The sequence below is a fragment of the Narcine bancroftii genome, chromosome 1, assembly GCF_036971445.1.
Source record: "Narcine bancroftii isolate sNarBan1 chromosome 1, sNarBan1.hap1, whole genome shotgun sequence".
Taxonomy (NCBI): Eukaryota; Metazoa; Chordata; class Chondrichthyes; order Torpediniformes; family Narcinidae; genus Narcine; species Narcine bancroftii.
Genome location: NC_091469.1, coordinates 467,853,644 through 467,873,647, shown reverse-complemented (window position 1 = coordinate 467,873,647; position 20,004 = coordinate 467,853,644). Strand labels below are relative to the sequence as shown.

The following is a 20,004-nucleotide window of genomic DNA, read 5'->3' as shown; positions in this document are numbered from 1 at the left end:
AATGATTGGGGATATTTAAATGTGGTATTGGAGCTTTTATTGGATAACTATTCAAGAGTAAAAGGGAAAAATGATGGAAGAGTACTAAAATTGAATTGTACAATGCTTAATGAGGTTTGAATTTTGCTTTAAGATGGTGGTCTATGTGACTAATATGATGATAGATGTGAAGTTAGTTGATATTTGGTGAAGGTTTATCTCTATAGAGAAATTTTTTTTCATTTTTTTTCATGCTAAAATTTTTTTTAAGAATTGATTATTGTTTAAGAATTTTTGATAGATAACGCCGCCATAACAGCACCTCCGGGATTACCTCCAACCTGCTCCTCCAGCGCTGACTGCGTCTATGATGACATCCCGTTGCGTGACGTCAACACGTGGAACTCCCCTGTCAACAGGATCAGTGGCTGCTTCTATAACACTAAATCAGCAATGCTCTCATCCCCTCACTAAAGCAATGGATCTGATTAAAGTGCATGGACACTACACCAATTGCTTATTTGACTCTGGGTCAACTGATAGTTTTATCCGGCCAGATCTGGCCCTCCGTTACGGACTTGACATTATCCCCACTACCCAGAGGATCTCATTAGCGACGAGGTCACACTCGACTGGGATAAAGGGGTATTGCATCACCACGCTGGAACTACAGGGCGTAACGGTCACCCACTTCAAATTATTCATCCTCCCCAATTGTGCGCCCCAGTGTTGCTGGGATTAGACTTTCAGTGTCAGTTTCGAACAGTGTCCCTACACTTTGGGGGACCCCACGCCCCCCTCTCGGTCTGCCATCGTCTCACCCCTGAAGCACCCGAGCAACCCGCCCCCGTGCCCCGGGGCCACTCCTGTGGCTTATCCACACTCCGGATTGCCCCGCCAGCACTCTTCGCAAACCTCACCCCTGGCTGGAAGCCTGTGGCCACCAAAAGTCGGCAATATAGTTACGAAAACAGGCAATTCATTAGGAGTGAGGTGCTTAGATTGCTGGATGAGGGCATCACGAACCCAGTTCAAGTCCCTGGAGAGCCCAAGTGGTGGTTGTCAAGAACGGAGAAAAGCTGCGGATGGTGGTCGACTATAGCCAGACCATTAACTGCTTCACGCTCCTGGATGCGTACCCCCTGCCAAGCATCATGGATGTGGTGAACCAGATCACCCAATACCGCATATTCTCCACCATTGATCTACGTTCGGCCTACCACCGCTGTGAGGATCGACCATTTCACGGCCTTCGAAGCGACTGGGCGGCTGTATCAATTTCTCAGGGTACCATTCGGGGTCACGAATGGTGTCGCGGTCTTCCAGCGGGAAATGGACCGGATGGTGGACCAGAACGGGCTAACCACTACCTTCCCGTATCTGGACAATGTCACCATCTGTGGCCATGATGCACAGGACCACGACGCCAACCTAGACAAATTTCTTCAAACTGCCCGTTGGCTGAACCTGACCTACAATTTTGACAAGTGTGTCTTCCGGACCACAAGACTTGCGATTCTAGGTTGCGTGGTGGAGAACGGGGTAGTGATGCCAGATCCTGACCGCATGCGTCCCCTAATGGACTTACCGCCCCCCCCCCCCCCTCCATACCTAGAAAGTGCTCAAACGTTGCCTGGGCTTTTTCTCATATTACGCCCAATGGGTTACACACTACGCTGACAAGGCACGTCCTCTTATCAAGACCACCTCCTTTCCCCTCTTGACCGAAGCCAGAGCGGATTTCAATCGAATCAAATCCGACATCGCCGCTGCAATGTTGCACGCGATCAATGAGTCTGTCCCGTTTCAAGTTGAGAGCGATGCATCCGACTTCGCCCTGGCAGCCACCTTGAACCAAGCCGGTCGGCCTGTAGCCTTCTTCTCCAGAACCCTCCAGGGTCCAGAGAGTAGACACTCCTCGGTCAAGAAGGAGGCCCAGGCCATAGTTGAAGCGGTGCGTCATTGGAGACGCTTTACACTGTTGACTGATCAACGCGCGGTCTCCTTCATGTTCAGCAACACTCAGTGAGGTAAGATAAAAAACGACAAAATTGCCAGATGGAGAATTGAACTCTCCACCTTTAACTATGACATCCTATACCAGCCTGTTAAGCTCAATGACCCGCCTGACTCGCTCTCCGGGGGGACGAGCGCCAGCGTACAGATGGACAGACTACAGAAACTCCATGAGGCGCTCTGTCATCCAGGGGTCACTAGGTTTGCCCACTTTGTGAAGGCACGCAACCTACCCTACACAGTCGAGGAGATTCGCTCCATGACCCGAGCCTGTTCGGTGTGCGCTGAATGCAAGCCCCACTTCTTCCATCCGGGGAACTCCCACGTTATCAAAGCCACCCGCCCCTTCGAGCATCTTAGCGTAGACTTTAAGGGGCCCCTACCGTCGACCACCATAATAACTACATCCTTAGGCCATCGACGAGTACTCCCGCTTCCCATTCGCTGTGCCCTGCCCAGATACCATTGCCACCTCAGTGATACAGGCCCTTCACAGTATCTTCGCCATTTTCGGGTACCCCAATACCATCCACAGTGATAGGGGGTCCTCATTCAGAGCTGCAATAGTACCTTCTGGAGTTGGTATCGCTTCAAACAGGACCTCCAGCTATAACCCACGCGGTACAGAGGGTGAGGCAGCACCTGAGGAAAGCAATAGTTTTGGGCCAAAAACCCTTCGTCCTGAATAGCAAGAGACGGGCGGACGTCTGAGTAAAAGGGTGGGGTAAGAGTGAGAGAGAGGAGCACAGGCTGGCAGATCAATACACAAAACTATTGGAGAAACCCAGCAGAGTCACGTGGTACCAGCCCATTATGCAGCAAAAAGATTTGCAAAATTAATGTTTAGGGCTCGCTGGAGAAACACAGCAGGGTGCACAGCGTCCTTTATGTGGCAAAGATACGTAATTTAGGGCTCAGGCCCGAAACATTAGTTGCATGTCTTTGCCGCATAAAGGACACTGCGTGCCCTGCTGAGTTTCTCCAACACTTTTGTGTATTGAACTACAATCACATAGGCCCGCAGATTTTCTTGTTTAATTCCAGACTGGCAGATAACAGGTGAGAGGAAAGGAGTTAAGAGGTCATTGGGGAAGTGGTGTTGGGCTGAGAAAGATGCACCTTGTGTTGGGAGGGCGGGGGGGGGGGGGGGGTTTGAAGGAAGAAAGGTGTGGGTGACAGGCAGGTAGGGAGGAATGGGGCCAGAGAGATAAGGAAAAGCAAGTGGAGAGGAATGTGGGAAATGGTGAGGCGGCGGGGGCGGAGGGGGGGGAACAATGATGGGGACTACTAGAAATTGGAGGTCAATATTGATGTCATCTGGTTGGAGACTGCCAAGATGGAATATAATTCTCTAATTTGCATGAGGCCTCAACCTAATAGTACATTAGACCATGGGCAGACATGTGGGAATTCCTTCAGTCTCCAACCTCTTCTTCTTCCTTCCTCCTATCCCCTCAACATTTTATGTATGTGGCTCTTACTCTACCCAATGAAGAGGTTTTGGCCCGAAATGTCGACTATCTATTGCTCCCTGACCCATTTATTTCCTCCAGCATCTTGTGGATTGTTCCAGTCTTCAAATACCTATAGACCTCTTGCAACCTTACTACAGTTAAATAGCGCAAGGCATCATGATGGGAGGTCCATCAAAGAGTAAGATAACAGCAGGAAATAAACTATTTTGAATCCGGAGGGACCATCTTTCAGACTCATGTTTCTTCCTCCTGACTGGGGTGGGGGTGGGGGTGGGAGAGGGAGTAGAGCCTTCAAGCAGTCATTCAACTCTTGCATTCTCCTGTTTTATTTTCTCCAATTCTGATGTAATTGACCAGAAGTTTGAAATGCTCGCCTCCTCATCTCTGCAGCCCACCTCCCCCACCCCGCATACAATCGGCCTTCCATTGTCTTGACATTCTCCTGCTGAGACACTCTTAACTCAACTTCCTCCTTGTCTGTAACTCTACACTTCATTCTTCACGCACCACTCAGGGCAAATTTGTCCCCAGTGTGTTAAAAGAAATAGCTGGCAGCCTGCTGGCCCCACTTGCGCCACGGCTTGATCAGGTGTCCACAAGAAAATGCATCTTCGCTTGGAAATGAATGTTCACCTTTTGAATTTGGTCTCCCCTGAGGAACCCTGCACCTGCTCCCCCACAACCTGATGACAGCAACTATTAACAAGAGCAGTTAGCAATCTCGCTGCAACAACGAGAACTCTGGAAGTCAAACACTTTATTTTTCACAGCTATAGTTATTTGCTTTCGGCGCTTTACCCTCGGGGAGAATGTCAAAAGCAACTCGAGTTAGTGCGGGGTTAATTTTAAACCAACAACCACATGAAACTCTTCTTGGTGTTTTAAAATACTTTGTCAGGAAAATAAAGTGAAGTTCTACGTTTCCCAGTTTTAATGTATTACAGTGTTCCATTTGAAATTGAAATGAGTAAATCCTAGAGCTCATTAAAGAATGGGAAAAATCTAATTTTGTTCCTTCAGATTTAAGATTTATTGTCAGAGAGAGATTTGTTGCTCATTGGACACAAACTGATTCCTTCTGATCAGCCATTTCAGTGTCTTGCCGAAGAAACTTGTCCCATCAGGGTTTCCCAGATGATAACCTCTTTTTTTCAGATCATCACAGTGTTTCCTTTATCTCAGGCGAAACACTGCACAGCCCACCATCTCCCCTTGTATGGACCACAACCCTGAAGTCCCTTTCACACTGGCACTTGAACCCAATGATTAACCGGCATTTTATGAGATCACCTGGCAGAGTGAACACGATGTTGGGGGAGGGGGTCCAAATTGACTTGTGAATTAACAGCCGAGTCATTTTGGCTTCAGTGTGAGCGGGCGACCTGGGTCCCATTAGTGATAAGCTGACGATGTCCTTGCGTGCGACCGCGTGATGAGTCAGGTTGCAAGAGTTGAGATGCAGGGCAGGGAGCAAGTACTTTTCTAGTTTTTAAATATGGTCTCAAACTGGGGGGATCGGGAGGTGCGGAAGCTCCTCTCCTCAAGGCTGAGGAGGAGACCTTAAAATGTATAACAGGCACCATTAAAGATGGCCCTGTTATATGAGGATCGCCTCCAGGCTCAGGGACATGGGGTTTGCCCAGCACTAGCTCCAGGTGATCAATAAACTGAAGAGTCTTTGAGGGAAATTTCTTCAGGTTGTTGATCACAATGTTAGAGGTGGGAGGGACTGGCTGGACTGGCCATACTATGACCTCTCCTACTGGATCTGGGTTTCCAGCTGGTCAGCAAACTCGATTCCCAGATCTCAAACATGGAGCCTAGTGAGAGCACTCCCATAGACTTGCCGGTGCCTTCAACCATCTTGGAACCAACCAAGGAGACCAACTCCCCCAGTACTGCATCTGTCCCCAGTACCTCATCTGTCCCCAGTACCTTATCTGCCCCCAGTTCCTCATCTGCCCACAGTACCACAACTAGCTCCAGTACCTTATCTGGCCCCAGTATTGCATATGTCCCCAGTACCTTGACTGGCCCCAGTACCTCATCTGCGGCTGCACCACTGACTCAACAGCCAGGTAAGAACTGCATTGCGTATCTATCCTATTTTTCTAATTGTGTCTTGTGAGTGCTTGCCCATGAAGTGCCATCTTTCTAATTTCATCCATACATTCCATTGCTCTCCAGGAACCGAGAGGAAGAAGAAGAGGAAGAAGCCAACCCTGATGCAGGAGGTCACCGCGGAGATCAGGGGAATGCTGTGGGCGATCGTCAGTGATGACTTGCAGCATGACTGCCTGCATCAGGAGAGGCAAGCAGAGCAGGAGGAGAGGATAGTGTGTTGCTACCTAGAGATGGAGAGGCAAGAACGGGAGGCTGACCGGCGGGAGCGCCAGAGAATCAAGGACAGTTTCGCGCGGATGATCTCCAACATTCATCAGGAGATGCAGGCCCCGACAGGCCTAATGATGGTCCTGATCTCCATGCTTAGTGCTCCTGCAGGCCTCCAGCCTCCTTCCTCTTCCCTCCAGCCTCCTCCCTCCTCCCGTCTCCCTACACCATCTGCTCACCTCCCTCCACTATCCTCCCTCCTCTTCCCTCCAGCCTCCTCTCTCCACCATCAGCCCTCCTTCCTACACCATCTGCTCATCTCCCTCCACTCTCAACACACCGTCTTCCACAATCTGCCCTCCTTCCTCCATCATCTTCCTGGTTCAATGGACCATCTAATTTACGATCCTGCCCCCATAGCACCAAATTATTCCACGCTGGCTGAAGGAGACGATTCTTTTAACTCTCCTCTTACCTCCCCACTCCTTCTCTTATTAGAAAAAGAAATTTAGTTTATTGTTTGTTGAAAGTTCTTTATTTGTTGATAATTGTTATTATCAACAATAGTTTTGTTGCCTTGTTAACTTTTATAAGCGTTTTAAATCTTTATTCATATCTTCAAATTTGTTGTTCTACTTCATTTACATATTTCTGGTGCACAACTTTGTTAAATGTGGTATAAACTTTCAATATAAAATTTTATTTAAAAACCTAAGCCCTACAGAATCACAGAACAACATGATCACATCAGAGAAGTATAAAATATCTAATATAAGGGAATTTTACGGGTATAATTGTATAATTTTTGTATTCAATATTATTTTTGGTCATAGTACGAGTTATGATTTAATTATTTAATTATTATAAGTATAGAATTTGATGTCCTGAAAGAAATATGTAATAATTAGGGTTATACTTCTAATTTACAATTGATACGTGATTATGTATATGATATCATTTGATTTATGTTATCATTAGTATATCTTGTGTAAAGGGTTTTTGTTAAACTCAATAAAAAAAAAGCCTAAGTTGGTTGTCTGATATGTTCACAGAATGGACATAATAACCTCATGGGTAGCCTGGTGACCCCGCGCTGTTGCACTCCGATAAAGTGGGGAGATCCGCTACCTCACTGATCCACTCTGGCAAGAAGTGCTCCTTGTTAATCTCACATATATTATGCAGTGCTCAGCAGGCAATAACAATGTCAGATACAAAAGTGGTACTAATATCAAGTTGTTTGGCCAAGCTCTTCCAGCAACCTCTGAGACATCCAAAAGCATTCTCCACAAGCATCCTCCACAGAGGATGAATTTTTGCTTCCATCGATCGAGCGCATGGTAGTGTGTGAACCCCTTCATCAGCCAATTGCTGAGTGGGTATGCAAGGTCTTCAATCAAATTTGCAGGGATTTCCACTCCATTAATGGTCTTGGATACCTGCAGAGCCATGCAGATGTATAGGTATCTCATGCAACCTCTGATAGCACAACCAGCCAGTGCACCCATGTCCTCCTGTGGCCATTGAACCATGCAAGAATCAAACCTGACCCCCAGTCATCCCCTCCTTAGGCCTGTACATATATAAACCACTTTAGGCTTTTTCACACACTTACAACCTTTTTGTGTATATGTTGCAAGCTTCACTGTAGTGTGGGGCATATTGACTTAACTTCCTGTGGGAAGAGATACCTGCCTGCATCCTCATTCCTTTCTGTAAGTGGGCAAGATGGCGAGAACTCAAGCATCATGGGTGTGATCAGGCCAACCCACATACACATCTGTGAAGCTGGAACTACAAAAGCAAAAAGCATTGATTGACATATGGAAAACACTGATCAGTGAAGACAAACAATTGTAACTCAGGTTATGATCCTTACCAGCAGCTGGATGGCATGGATTTTTGATGATTGCTGCTGTACTCCGACAGCAGCGTACCCTAGATGTTCTCAATGGTGGGAGGATTTTGCCTGTGCTGTCCTGAACTGCGCCCACTTGCTTTTGCAGGGCTTTAAACTCAGGGGTTTTGGCGTCCCCAAACCAGACTTTGATGCAGCCGGTCAGCACACTTCTCACCACACGCCTGCAGAAATTTGCTAGGGCTTCTGTTTCCTTGCCAAGTCTCTGCAAACTCCTGAGAAAGTAGAGACCCTGAAGTGCTTTCTTCACTACCATGGTATCATCAGCGAATTTGTAGATGGTACTGTTGTCGTACCAAGCCACACTATCATAGGTGTATAGCAAGTACCCTCACCACCCAGCGCTCCCTCTGTTCTTGCTGCTGCCATCAGAAAAGCAGTATAGGTGCCTCAAGACTCACACCACCAGGTTCAGGAACAGCTGCTGCTCCTTCACTATCAGACTCCTCAATGACAAACTCAATCAGATATGCATTTAAGGATTCTTTCTTGTGCATTTTATTGATTTTCTTTTTGTTCTCTCTGTATTGCCCGGTCATTTTATTTATAGTCATTATCTGTTTACAGTTCTTAGCTTGTTTACATGTTTCCCGCTGTGTGCAGTTTAGTTTTGCCCTACCAATTAGTGGTAGTTCTGCTGTACCTGCAGGATAAAGGAATCTCAGGGCTGTATGTGATGACATGTATGTACTCTGACAATAAACCTGAAATCTGAAATCTGAAGTAATACAGGGGGCTAAGAACGCAGTCTGTGGGGCTCCGGTACTGTTGGAGATTGTGGAGGAGATATTCTTACTAATTCTCACTGATTACGGTCTGGAGCTGGGAAATCTAGGATCCATTTATTTCCAATTCCTTTTTTGAGTTATCAGTTTATGCTGGGTTACCATTTTAAAGGCACCTCATATCCTTCATTAGAATTTAAAAGGCATTATTTTTCATACACAAGTAAGAGACGACAAGCAATTCGACCATGAAAAAGCATTACAAATGGGACCAATTTTAGCACAACTGTTCCTTGCAAGATTGATTATTAACTAAGCCTTTTCCTGTTTTATCTCTTTTGAGCACAGAATGGCAGAGGCCAACCTTAAGAAGTCTTCCACCTGTGACTACAATGAAAAGGTTCAGCTCAAATCTGAATTCTCCCTCATTGCTGTGGATTGGTTCAGTCTTAGGTAAATGAGACAACAGTTAAGCACAAAATTAAATAATCCCAAACATTCCTAAGTCAACAAATAGTTAAATCTAATAAGCAACAAATAATCTGCTGAGGAACTCAGTAAATCAAGCTGGATCAGTTCCGGGAAATTTCTGTGCAAGAAGTCTTCATCAAGACTCAGAATATATTTTCCAATCTTTGACTTGGCTTCGCGGACGAAGATTTATGGAGGGGGTAAAAGTCCACGTCAGCTGCAGGCTCGATTGTGGCTGACAAGTCCGATGCGGGACAGGCAGACACGGTTGCAGGGGAAAATTGGTTGGTTGGGGTTGGGTGTTGGGTTTTCCTCCTTTGTCTTTTGTCAGCTCTGCGGTCTTCTACAAAGGAGGTTGCTGCCCGCCGAACTGTGAGGCGCCAAGATGCACGGTTTGAGGCGATATCAGCCCACTGGCGGTGGTCAATGTGGCAGGCACCAAGAGATTTCTTTAGGCAGTCCTTGTACCTCTTCTTTGGTGCACCTCTGTCACGGTGGCCAGTGGAGAGCTCGCCATATAACACGATCTTGGGAAGGCGATGGCCCTCCATTCTGGAGACGTGACCCACCCAGCGCAGCTGGATCTTCAGCAGCGTGGACTCGATGCTGTCGGCCTCTGCCATCTCGAGTACTTCGATGTTAGGGATGAAGTTGCTCCAATGAATTTTGAGGATGGAGCGGAGACAACGCTGGTGGAAGCATTCTAGGAGCCGTAGGTGATGCCGATAGAGGATCCATGATTCGGAGCCGAACAGGAGTGTGGGTATGACAACGGCTCTGTATACGCTAATCTTTGTGAGGTTTATCAGTTGGTTGTTTTTCCAGACTCTTTTGTGTAGTCTTCCAAAGGCGCTATTTGCCTTGGAGAGTCTGTTGTCTATCTCGTTGTCGATCCTTGCATCTGATGAAATGGTGCAGCCGAGATAGGTAAACTGGTTGACCAATAATGTCTAATAACTTTCCTCTGACTAGTTCCTAAAATGTATTGATGGGGAAAACATCAGCGTTAGAAGGTGAGATGCACCAGGACAGACCTTGTGGCACCTCTAAGCCTGTTTTGTGCCCTAATAGCGGGGACTTTTTCATTAGAAGGCATCTGGTACTTGCCCTGGATGGTCCAGGAGATCATTGGTAGTCCATGTAGATGATTTTACATAGAGAGAATCTGTTAAAGTATCTTCTTCTTGGCAAAAAAAATTGAAAATTGGATTACAGTGATTGTTATTCATGGATTAAAAGAGGGGGCGGTTAGAGTAAAGGCAAAAGACCGAGGTCGGTTAAAGTGAACGCTTTGGAGGCAGGATCAGATTAAAGTGACATGATGGAGGAATGTTTGGATTGGAGAAACGTCTGGATTGGAAGAATATTTCGATTGGAGGAATACGGATTGGAGGAATATAGATTGGAGGAATGTCTGGTCTGGAGGCAGTGTTAGATTGGAGGATTAGGGATTGGAGGAATGTCTGGTTAGAGGAATGTTTGGATTGGAAGCAGTTTTGGATTGGAAGATGAGGGATTGGAAGAATGTCTAGATTGGAGAAATGTCTGGATTGGAGGATGAGGGATTGGAGGAATGTCTGGTTGGAGGAATGTTTGGATTGGAAGCAGTTTTGGATTGGAAGATGAGGGATTGGAAGAATGTCTAGATTGGAGAAATGTCTGGATTGGAGGATGAGGGATTGGAGGAATGTCTGGTTGGAGGTATGTTTGGATTGGAGGAGGAAATTCATTAGAGGCGGTTCCGTCTAGAGGAGGAGCTCGGATTGGTGGAGAGGTCACACTGGCGTGATCGGATTGGTGGAGAGGTCACACTGGCGTGATCGGATTGGTGGAGAGGTCACACTGGCGTGGTGGGATTGGTGGACGGCTCGGTTTGTCGGCAGGTTGCTGAGCGCGGACGTGGCCTGCGGAGGGCGCCGGCCGTCGCGGAGCGGAGCCTTCGGTGTTTATGTGGAACGTGGGCCGAGCCCGTGAAAGTGAAGCGGTCGCCAGCCCCGCCAGATCGAGCCGGGCGCTTCCCGTCGACCCCCGGTGTCGCCGGCGGAGGGGCAGCGGAGCGCGGCGGGCGCGCGAGTGACGGCAGGTGAGGGGCGGCGGAGCGACTCCGTGCGGCGAATATGGCGGCGAAACCCCAGGAGCCGGAGCCTCGCCTCCCGGGTCACCGTCGACCCGGGGGCTTGGTCGGGTTGGGTGGCGGGGAGAGGCCGGTGCCGGTGCCTAGGCCTCCCTCCCCTCTTTGTTTTATTCGTTTCACTTTAGTGTCGGTGCGGCGGATTTTTTTTTTTAATTCGCCCCCCCCCCACCCCCCAGATCGGTTAACGGGCGGTTAATGGTGGGGAGGCGGTGGTCGCCGCCCGCAGTGCTCTTCTGAGGGAGTTGAGTGGGGGGGGGGGGTCACAGGGAGCCGGGGCTGTACCCGGGACCACGGCCCCTTCACCAGAGAGTTGGATCAAAGCTAAAACCAATCGCTTCAGCCCAACCGAAGTGAGGGGTCGGGGGAGGCAGGCACGGAGAGCACACGAGGCGTTCTTCCCTACCCCCCCCAACTCCCACCCCCCCAACTCCCAACTCCCACCCCTCCAACTCCCAACTCCCACCCCTCCAACTCCCAACTCCCACCCCCCACCCCCCCAACTCCCACCCCCCACCCCCCCAACTCCCACCCCCCCCAACTCCCACCCCCCCCAACTCCCACCCCCCCCAACTCCCACCCCCCCCAACTCCCATCCCCCCAACTCCCACCCCCCACCCCCCCAACTCCCACCCCCCCAACTCCCACCCCCCCAACTCCCACCCCCCCAACTCCCACCCCCCCAACTCCCACCCCCCCCATCTCCCACCCCCCCCAACTCCCACCCCCCCAACTCCCACCCCCCCAACTCCCACCCCCCACCCCCCCAACTCCCACCCCCCCAACTCCCACCCCCCCCAACTCCCACCCCCCCAACTCCCACCCCCCCAACTCCCACCCCCCCAACTCCCACCCCCCCAACTCCCACCCCCCCAACTCCCGCCCCCCCACCCCCACCCAACTCCCGCGCCCCCCCAACTCCCGCGCCCCCCCAACTCCCGCGCCCCCCCAACTCCCGCGCCCCCCCAACTCCCACCCCCCCACCCCCCACCCCCCACCCCCACCCCATCCGCCCCACTGCCCAACTCCCACCCCCCACCCGTCCCCCAACCCCAACCCACGAGATGTTAGTAATTTCCCCATCACTTAAAGGCTGCTTCGAGGATGGAGTAATGCGTTTGGACAAACTGTTTCGCATGTGTTACATTTACAACTGCATTTAATACTGTCAGACACGTCTATTGCAATTAAAATGCAACCTTCTGTTCCCGATGTGTGTACTGTGTCCCATAAATTTAATGGAAGTCTGTCTGTCACGCCTGCGAGCTTTGAAGCCCTGGCTACTGTTTTACTTGTTGCTAATAGCTAATCTAGCGTGCTTATTTTGGTTACCTATGCGTTAGCATTTGATTTGCCCCTTCTCTCTCCAATCTCCGCTTTTCCCTTTGGCCGCAGCTCCTGAGAACATGTGTTGATGCCCACTCAGCCCCTGACCCCCTTCGTGGATCTGTGCGCAATCAGCCGGTGAATCTGCCATCATTTGACACCTTTCTTCACTCCTGCCCAGTTCTGCATTTGTCAGGCGAGTGGCCAGTTCTAGACGAGGTGTACTTTTCCGAGATCACAGGCTGTTCAGATGCCCAAAAAGTTTTTCCCTTCCGATGATTCCATCTTGTTTCCTGGCCACTCTTGTGTAACTGTGATTTCCAATCCATTGTGTTTTACTTTTTCTGTCTTGTCTCATCATGCTTTTTGTTGTCATTCATGAATGACTATTTTGGCTGAGCGTGTCATTTTCTGTTAATTGGCTCAAGATCTGACTGTATTTTAATCCACTCCATACACCTAAACTGTTTTCCAATCTATTTTATTTTTCCTCTGCCAGTTTAGGATCTTTCAGGATCTTGATTCTTGCTATTGTGTGTTAATTTTTAGCCTGCAGTCTTTAAAACAAAATTCCATTTCTATTAGCTGACTCTTCTACTCAAGATTCCTTTATTATCTTATAATAAAAACTACTATATTACATGGAATTTGCTTTTGTCTGCAATAGGGCAGAAAGATTTGCCATGGTCAGAAATCGCTTGAAGTGCCTCTTGCAGCCAGAGAAAGAAATCCAGAGAGAGTCCCTTCACAATCACCAATTGTCCGTGGATTCACCTTCAGTGCTGCCACTGCCACACAGACTCAAGTCCACACCATTAGCAGCCTGAGCTCCAAACTTCTGACGTAATCAGGAACCCTTCAGTGCCCTCGGCAGCCACGCATCCTGGTTCCAATACCTGGTACTCCTTCACCATGCATCCTGGTTCCAATACCTGGTACTCCTTCACCATGCATCCTGGTTCCAATACCTGGTACTTCTTCAGGTAGTCTCCAGCAGTCTGCTCCTGGTGTGAATCCCATGACTGTAATTGCTAATAATGGGTTCCTCTCCTCAAGTCACCAACTGTGGCTGCCTGCGTGTTCTACAGCTGCAGAATCATTTTCTGGTCTGCTGTGGTCATCACCCATGGGTTGTCTCCTTTGCTTCTCAAACAGGGGATGTTCTCCCTGTTTTCTGGTGCCCTGTGCCAGTCCTCTGCAACCCCCTGTTCTGCTGCTGATCGTATTGCCTCCACCTTGTGCGCAGACTCTGCCGTTGCAGAATTTAAAAAAAATTATTAACAGTCATGCTTTCAGAACTCTAGAGCCTTAAACTCTGAAATTTTGTTGCTTAACCTTTCAATCGCATTTTTCCAGTGTGTGACTGAGGCTCTACCCAACATTTGCTTAGTTACCTGTCACCTTTATTTGGCTTGGCATCAGTGTTCAGGGTACAGTTCTGAAATACTTTGCTATTTAAATGCAGATTGCTGATAAATTTGGGTTTTGACTTTATCTGTAATAGCAACCAACTAAGGTGGTTGGTTTTGGTGGGTAGAATTTCAGGCATGTTGTATCTCGGCAATTTATCAGGTCTTTTTAGCTCAGTGACTCTTATCCTGGACTCTGTACTGCCACCTGGCATTTTTGCATGAGAATTTAGCAAATATCCGCACTTTGACATGTTTGGATAATCCTTTGGTGTGAGGCAGCTCTGCTGAGAAGAGTAATTCCAGCCTGGGGTGTGGTGACCCCTTTGGGATAGATGCAATAGTAATTCTTTCTCCCTGTTTCTGAAGTCCTCTTGAATATGGAGTTTCTCTTTCCCTTTCAGCTCCCCATCTGCACTATTCGGGCACTGCTTTGTTTTCTTTCCATTCCTGTGGTAGCTGGACTGTCCAATTGTTTCAAAGCTTGATGGTGCTTGTAACTCATCCTGCACCTTTACAAGTGTCTGAAGACTGAATTAACTCAGGATACCTGTGAGTGGATTAAGGACATTAAAGCTTCTGAGAATCTGATGACTCTTGATGCAATTTTTTTTAAAGTAATGAGATAATTGAAATTGTTTGCAGATGTGAAAAATGACAGGAATCAATAAGGATACTGATCTTGGTCATTCTGTCATTCTCAGACTTTAAAAAAAAATCTTCAATTACACCTTCTGTAACCTAAGATTTGCTGTCGACTTGTATCTTTTTTCTCCATTATATGCTTCTCAGATGCTTGTATTGCATAATCAGATTCAATTTTGTCCTCTATTTGTCCATTGGTAAAACTGTTCATTGCTAAATCTAGCGGTACATATTTTGTGTCACTTTGATTCTTTTCTCCATTTTTTTTTCTATGCATAAAAGCACAATAAAATGTTCCAAAAATTGATCAGACTGCATTTGAAGTATTGGACATTGCACCACAGGAACGATGTGGTTGAAATAGCGTGGAAGGGATTCACTAGAATGCCTGGAATGCAGGGCTCCAAGCAAGTGAGATCAGCTAGGTTGGGGTGGCTCTTACAGGAGTACAAAAGATGAGGGGTAATCTTGGAGATGTTTATATGTAGATTTAGACCTCTATATCTATGTTGACAGATTTCCTCCAATCACTGGAAAAATACCAAAACTAGAAAGGAAAAGTTTTAAAGGAGATGTAAAGGTACACACAGATGTAAAGGGCAAGCTGCCAAAATGGGAGGTAGGGAGGGAAAAAAGGCACAAATGGTGTGGTGAAATATTTAGCTGTTTGCAACAGATTTTGTTACATAAAATGTGCAGTTACTCTTCTACATTCTAGTTCTGTGGAATGACTTGCTCCTGAATTGAATCCTTGTCCTGCTCACGATGTATTGATCTGAAATTAGGGGCAGGCATAATCAATAGTGTTGAGAAAAACGTATTGATTGATACATGGATGGAAAAGAATAGATCTATGGCTAAATGCAGGAAAATGGGATTAGGATTGAGGGACATCTTGACTGGCATAGATGAATCAGGTCAAATAGTTTACTTCTGTACACCGTGAGTTGTCATTCAGCACACATTTTGAGCCTGAAAAATGTAACTTTTACTTTCACTGTTAATAATGGAAATCTGATACTTTAATATAAATTAATGCCTTGGTTTATTCATGGGATAACTATATCTTCATTGTCATCCTTAGCTTTGCTAGTAGAATTCTGCTGGTTAACTGATTTTTGCATTTTGGTGAACTAATGTTGAGCTTGTTTTTGAATTGAATTTATAATTTTAGGAAGCATTTATCAGTGGGCTTTGGGGCAAAAGCTACTTCTGAACAATGTCCATTGACTTGCACTATTTTCTGAATGTCTTTTTTTGTCCACAATTTATAATTTTGACATGGTAACTTCTCCCTGCAATTACAGATCATTTATGCATAAATTGCTTAGGTTGGCCTACCATTTTGTTTTAAAATATGGTTTACTAATCTTAGGGCATGCTCCAATTTCGGATGCCTGATGCTGACTTCACTATTTTTTGAATGATGCAGTGTCCTCGAAGGAAGAGCACAAGTTAACCCCCCCTGACCCAGTTTGAATTGTTAGATTTGTGTTGAGTCTGTTTGTGGCCTGCATAACTTGCTCTCTCTATCCTGTTTACTTATGCTTGTGGTCAGTGACCTCTTCTGAGGTGCTGAATGTTGCATATCACTTGTAGCTTCTGAACTTGGACTTCCATCAGAGCATGTTTATTAATGGTTTTCTTTGCTTCTCACTCACCTTTCCTGTCTAAACTTCTGGCACTTCCCTTTATTTCTGTGAATAATGGAAAATTAAACTGAATCGTGGATGGCTGAAAAGATGTTCTGATTTTAAACTGGAAAGAGATTTGTTTCTTCCTTGATTTGTCCACTGAAAATCATTTACATTTTGGATTTTCCTGGGCATATTTTTTTTCTCTCTCTTGCCACATTTAAGTTTTGACACATCTAAGGCAGAGAGAAAGTCTGATAAGATATAGCTTCTGCCACTGTGTACAGAAGACGTGACTCTTGAAATGTCAGCTGGAAGAGAAAGGCTACTTGTTTATTAAAGAATCAGTGGCAGGTGAAAGTGAGGGAATGTATCCGATTAAATTATAATGACTCCAGTGCGGAAAGCCTAGAATAAATGCTATGAGGCGTCATGGAACAAAAGTAAGATTTATTTTATTCAGCAATGAAACTTGGGTCACATGCACATAATTAATAGGAGGCCCTTAAATGGGTACTGATTTACAGCACAGCAGGGAGTGGAAAAGTTCTGGCTCCCAGCTTCTCAGCACAACAGTGGGTGTACACACTAGTGGTTTTATTGCCCTGTCTGTGTTCACTTTTGGAATAGTTTCCACTGTAAAACAGTTGCCAAAGTACAAAAATTGGAAGTATTTAAAAGTGAATTAAGATTACTGTAAATTATGTGTAAACCCTAATGATTAAAAGTAATTTCCAATTTGTATTTTTAAATTCAAAATGGAATTGACAAAGAATATTTTTCTCAAAAACAAGCCATTCAGATTTCCTTGAGAAATTATTGCTTTGAATTTCATTGTTGTTGTACTATGACCAAGAGGTGGTAAATCTATCCTAAATGAGCAATTTTATGCTTTTGTGCAGCTGTCTACTAATAAAACACTTGACGTTCTTAAGTGTGGAGGGATTACTAAATTTTTGCCAATAGAATCTGTCCTTCAAAATAAGCAACTTTATTTACCCAGTAAAATCAATTATACCTTTATTCCTTTTGTAGAAATTATTTGAAAGCAAAATAGTAACCAATCAGAAAGTGTAATACAAATCTATTTTTTTTTAAAGTTCAATGGATACACCAGAAATGGGCAAGTGAGTTGAATGTCCCTTTGGGGTACTTTATCCTTTATAGAGATGAATTGCATTGTGTTGTGCAGATGGACCTTGTCAGAAGGAAATCATTTCTTCTCTTCACAATCCTCTCCTTCCAAATCTGCCGGCCCTTTGTAGTTTGACTTTAATTGATACTCACAAGTTGTGGAGCTTTTAATGACAAAAAAGCCTTGCCCAAGTTTAGAATTTTGTGCTTTGCCTTAAATATCATTTGGCATTGACCTTTTCCTCCAATTAGATAATGTTCATGTGCAATTGTGATTTGGATGCTTTGCTAAATGTCACTATTTACAAAAGACAGAAATAGGTGTGACAATTTTAACATGGTGAAAGATCCTTTGGAATAGAGTCGCGCGTGCAAAGTGTGGCCGAGGACTCATTTATTGCACCGGCAGCTCTGCTGATAGGAGTGACATCACAGCAGCGCCAATCTCCGATTGGACAGCGATCCTGCCGTTGCTCGTTGTTTCCTGTCATGCAGGTGGTCACCTGGGATGAAGGTCGTTGGCCCCCGTGGGGTCTGCGTGGTCGCTGTGTTTGATGGCCATTTTATGTGCCAGATTGCGACCTGGTTAGCAGGCCATTACATGATTTCCCCCTTCCCAGAACCAGTGATTGGAGCACTGTTTGCTGCTTTCAATGGCCTTCTGTGTCATGGGGCTGCACGGAGACCGACCGGTTGGCTAACGTCCAGGTGTTGTTTGAGGTGGTCAATAGAGAAAGTCTCTTCCTTACTGCCGATAACCACCACACGTCGACCTGTTGTGTCTGATTTACTTTATATGGCCCCTCATGCGGCCGTTGCAGAGGTGTTTGGTGTGGGCCCCCTCTAAACGAAAATGTACTCACAGTTCTTTTAAGTCTTTGGAGACATAGGCTTTGGCCTGGCTGTGCGGCGGAGGTGCTAAAGCGCCCAGTTTTTCTCCTCAGCTTAGTCAATGACGCTGTGGGGTCCTCTTGGTTTTTGGCAGTGGTCATGAACTCCCCTTGATATCACCAATGGTGCGCCGTATACCATCTCGACTGTAGAGGTGTTAGTCCTCTTTCAGTGTGGTGCAGATCCCCACGAGCACCCAGGGTAATTCACCTGCTCATTTCGGCCCCTTGAGGTGCCTGTGGAACTGCTCCACCAACACTTTGGGCTGATGATGGTAAGCTGTGGTATGGTGGAGTGAGATTCCCGAACTCAACACCCAGGTGTTAATCAGTGCCCTAGCACAGGACTCAATGGTTGTGTCGGCCGGGGGGGGGGCTGCCGTCAGCCACTTCGTGGAGCGGTCAATGATGGTGAGGAGATATCTTTCCCCTCCGAAGACTAGCAGCGTCCTTACGATGTCAACGTGGATGTGGTTGAATCTATGTTGCGCTGGCTTGAAAGTCTTGGTGGGGGGTGCCTTTTTTAAAAAAAAAATTAATAAAATTGTACTGCACCTGTACTGCTTTATTGAGACTTGAACGACAATCAAAATATTCACAGCATGGAATGTGACCATTTGCACCATCAAATTTGAGCCAGGCCACCAGAATAATCCACCAGACCCATTCTCCTGCCCCTTCCCAACCTTTTTTTTGTAATTCTTTATCGCACTATGAACCATATCAACCAATATACTTACAGATGCATCTCTTTAAATATACACAGTGACATTTTCTCTTTTTTTCCACCATCCCTCCCTCCCCCCTTCCCATCCCCCTCCAAAAACAGTAAATATTGAACATATAAAATACAATAAAACAATATCTTTATACAAAAGGAATACAAACAAAAAAGACATGTCATCTACTTATCTTCTTATCATTTTAGGTGGTGGTGGTCTGAGGCCTGCTCTTTCTGTTATGTTCCATATATGGTTCTCAGGGTTTTTGAAACATTGTAACTTTGGCTTTTAAATTACATGTGATTTTATTTTCTCCAATGGGATACACTTAAATTTGGTTATATATTCCAATAATGTTTATAGTCATATAGTCCAACATGCCATCTTATATCTTTATTTTCACTTCTTTTTTCCGCCTCTTCACCACCTCCATCCCCTTTTTTCCATTACTGTTTTTAAAGTCTTCCTTTTTAATCTCAATATATTACAATGCACTTAAGACATGAAATACCCCAACAATCCCACAATTAATAATCCTTTAACCCCAGATATACCCCCCTCCGTGAGTTGTCCCTTGTCCCTTGACGGCAACCACAGCTCCCCTTTTCATTTGGTTTGCGAACTTACTCGCAAGCGGCAACCGATTTCGCAGTGACCATTATTCCCCCCCCCCCCCCCAGAGAACACTATTTTCCTATACATATAACAAAGCACTTTTTCCCCCCCCTTCTTCCCCCTTCTCTTATCCATCTTTAAATCTTTATATATACATTATCTTTACTTTATATTTTTATATATTTTGTATATTTTCTTGCCGGTCTTCCTTTTTGTCACTCCTCCTCCTCCTCTCTTCTGTCCCGCAAATGTTCAGCAAATTCTTGGGTTTTCTTTGGGTCCGAGAACAGTCTATTCCATTCCCCAGGAATAAATACTTTGAGTACTACTGGATGTCTTAAGATAAAGTTATAACCTTTCTTCCATAAGATTGTTTTCGCCGTGTTGAATTCCTTCGTCTCCTTTAAAAGTTCGAAGCTTATGTCCGGGTAAAAAAAAATATTTTTTGGCCCTTATATTCCAACGGCTTATTGTCTTCTCTAACCTTCTTTCTTGCCTGTTCCAGTATGTTCTCTCTTGTCATATATCTTAGAAGTTTTACCAATATGGATCTCAGTTTTTGATGTGATGGCGGTTTCGCGAC

At 46.0% G+C, this 20,004-nt stretch overlaps 2 protein-coding genes across 4 annotated transcripts in view; both read left to right on the top strand.

Annotated features, from left to right (window-relative positions):
- The first annotated feature begins 1,647 nt into the window (after positions 1–1,647).
- LOC138753795 (uncharacterized) lies at positions 1,648–6,628 on the top strand. The gene is made up of 2 exons (XM_069917219.1): positions 1,648–2,009; positions 5,658–6,628. Exon 2 carries the CDS (start codon positions 5,696–5,698, stop codon positions 6,311–6,313), a length of 618 nt encoding a protein of 205 aa, XP_069773320.1. The 5' UTR covers positions 1,648–2,009; positions 5,658–5,695; the 3' UTR covers positions 6,314–6,628.
- Positions 6,629–10,788: 4,160 nt separating this feature from the next.
- The window catches only part of zmynd11 (zinc finger, MYND-type containing 11), a 190,169-nt gene continuing 180,953 nt past the window's right edge, over positions 10,789–20,004 (top strand). For all 3 annotated transcript variants that reach the window (XM_069914714.1, XM_069914713.1, XM_069914712.1), the window contains exon 1: positions 10,789–10,998. The gene's annotated coding sequence lies outside the window, so the exon portion shown is untranslated. The remainder of the gene's footprint in view (positions 10,999–20,004) is intronic.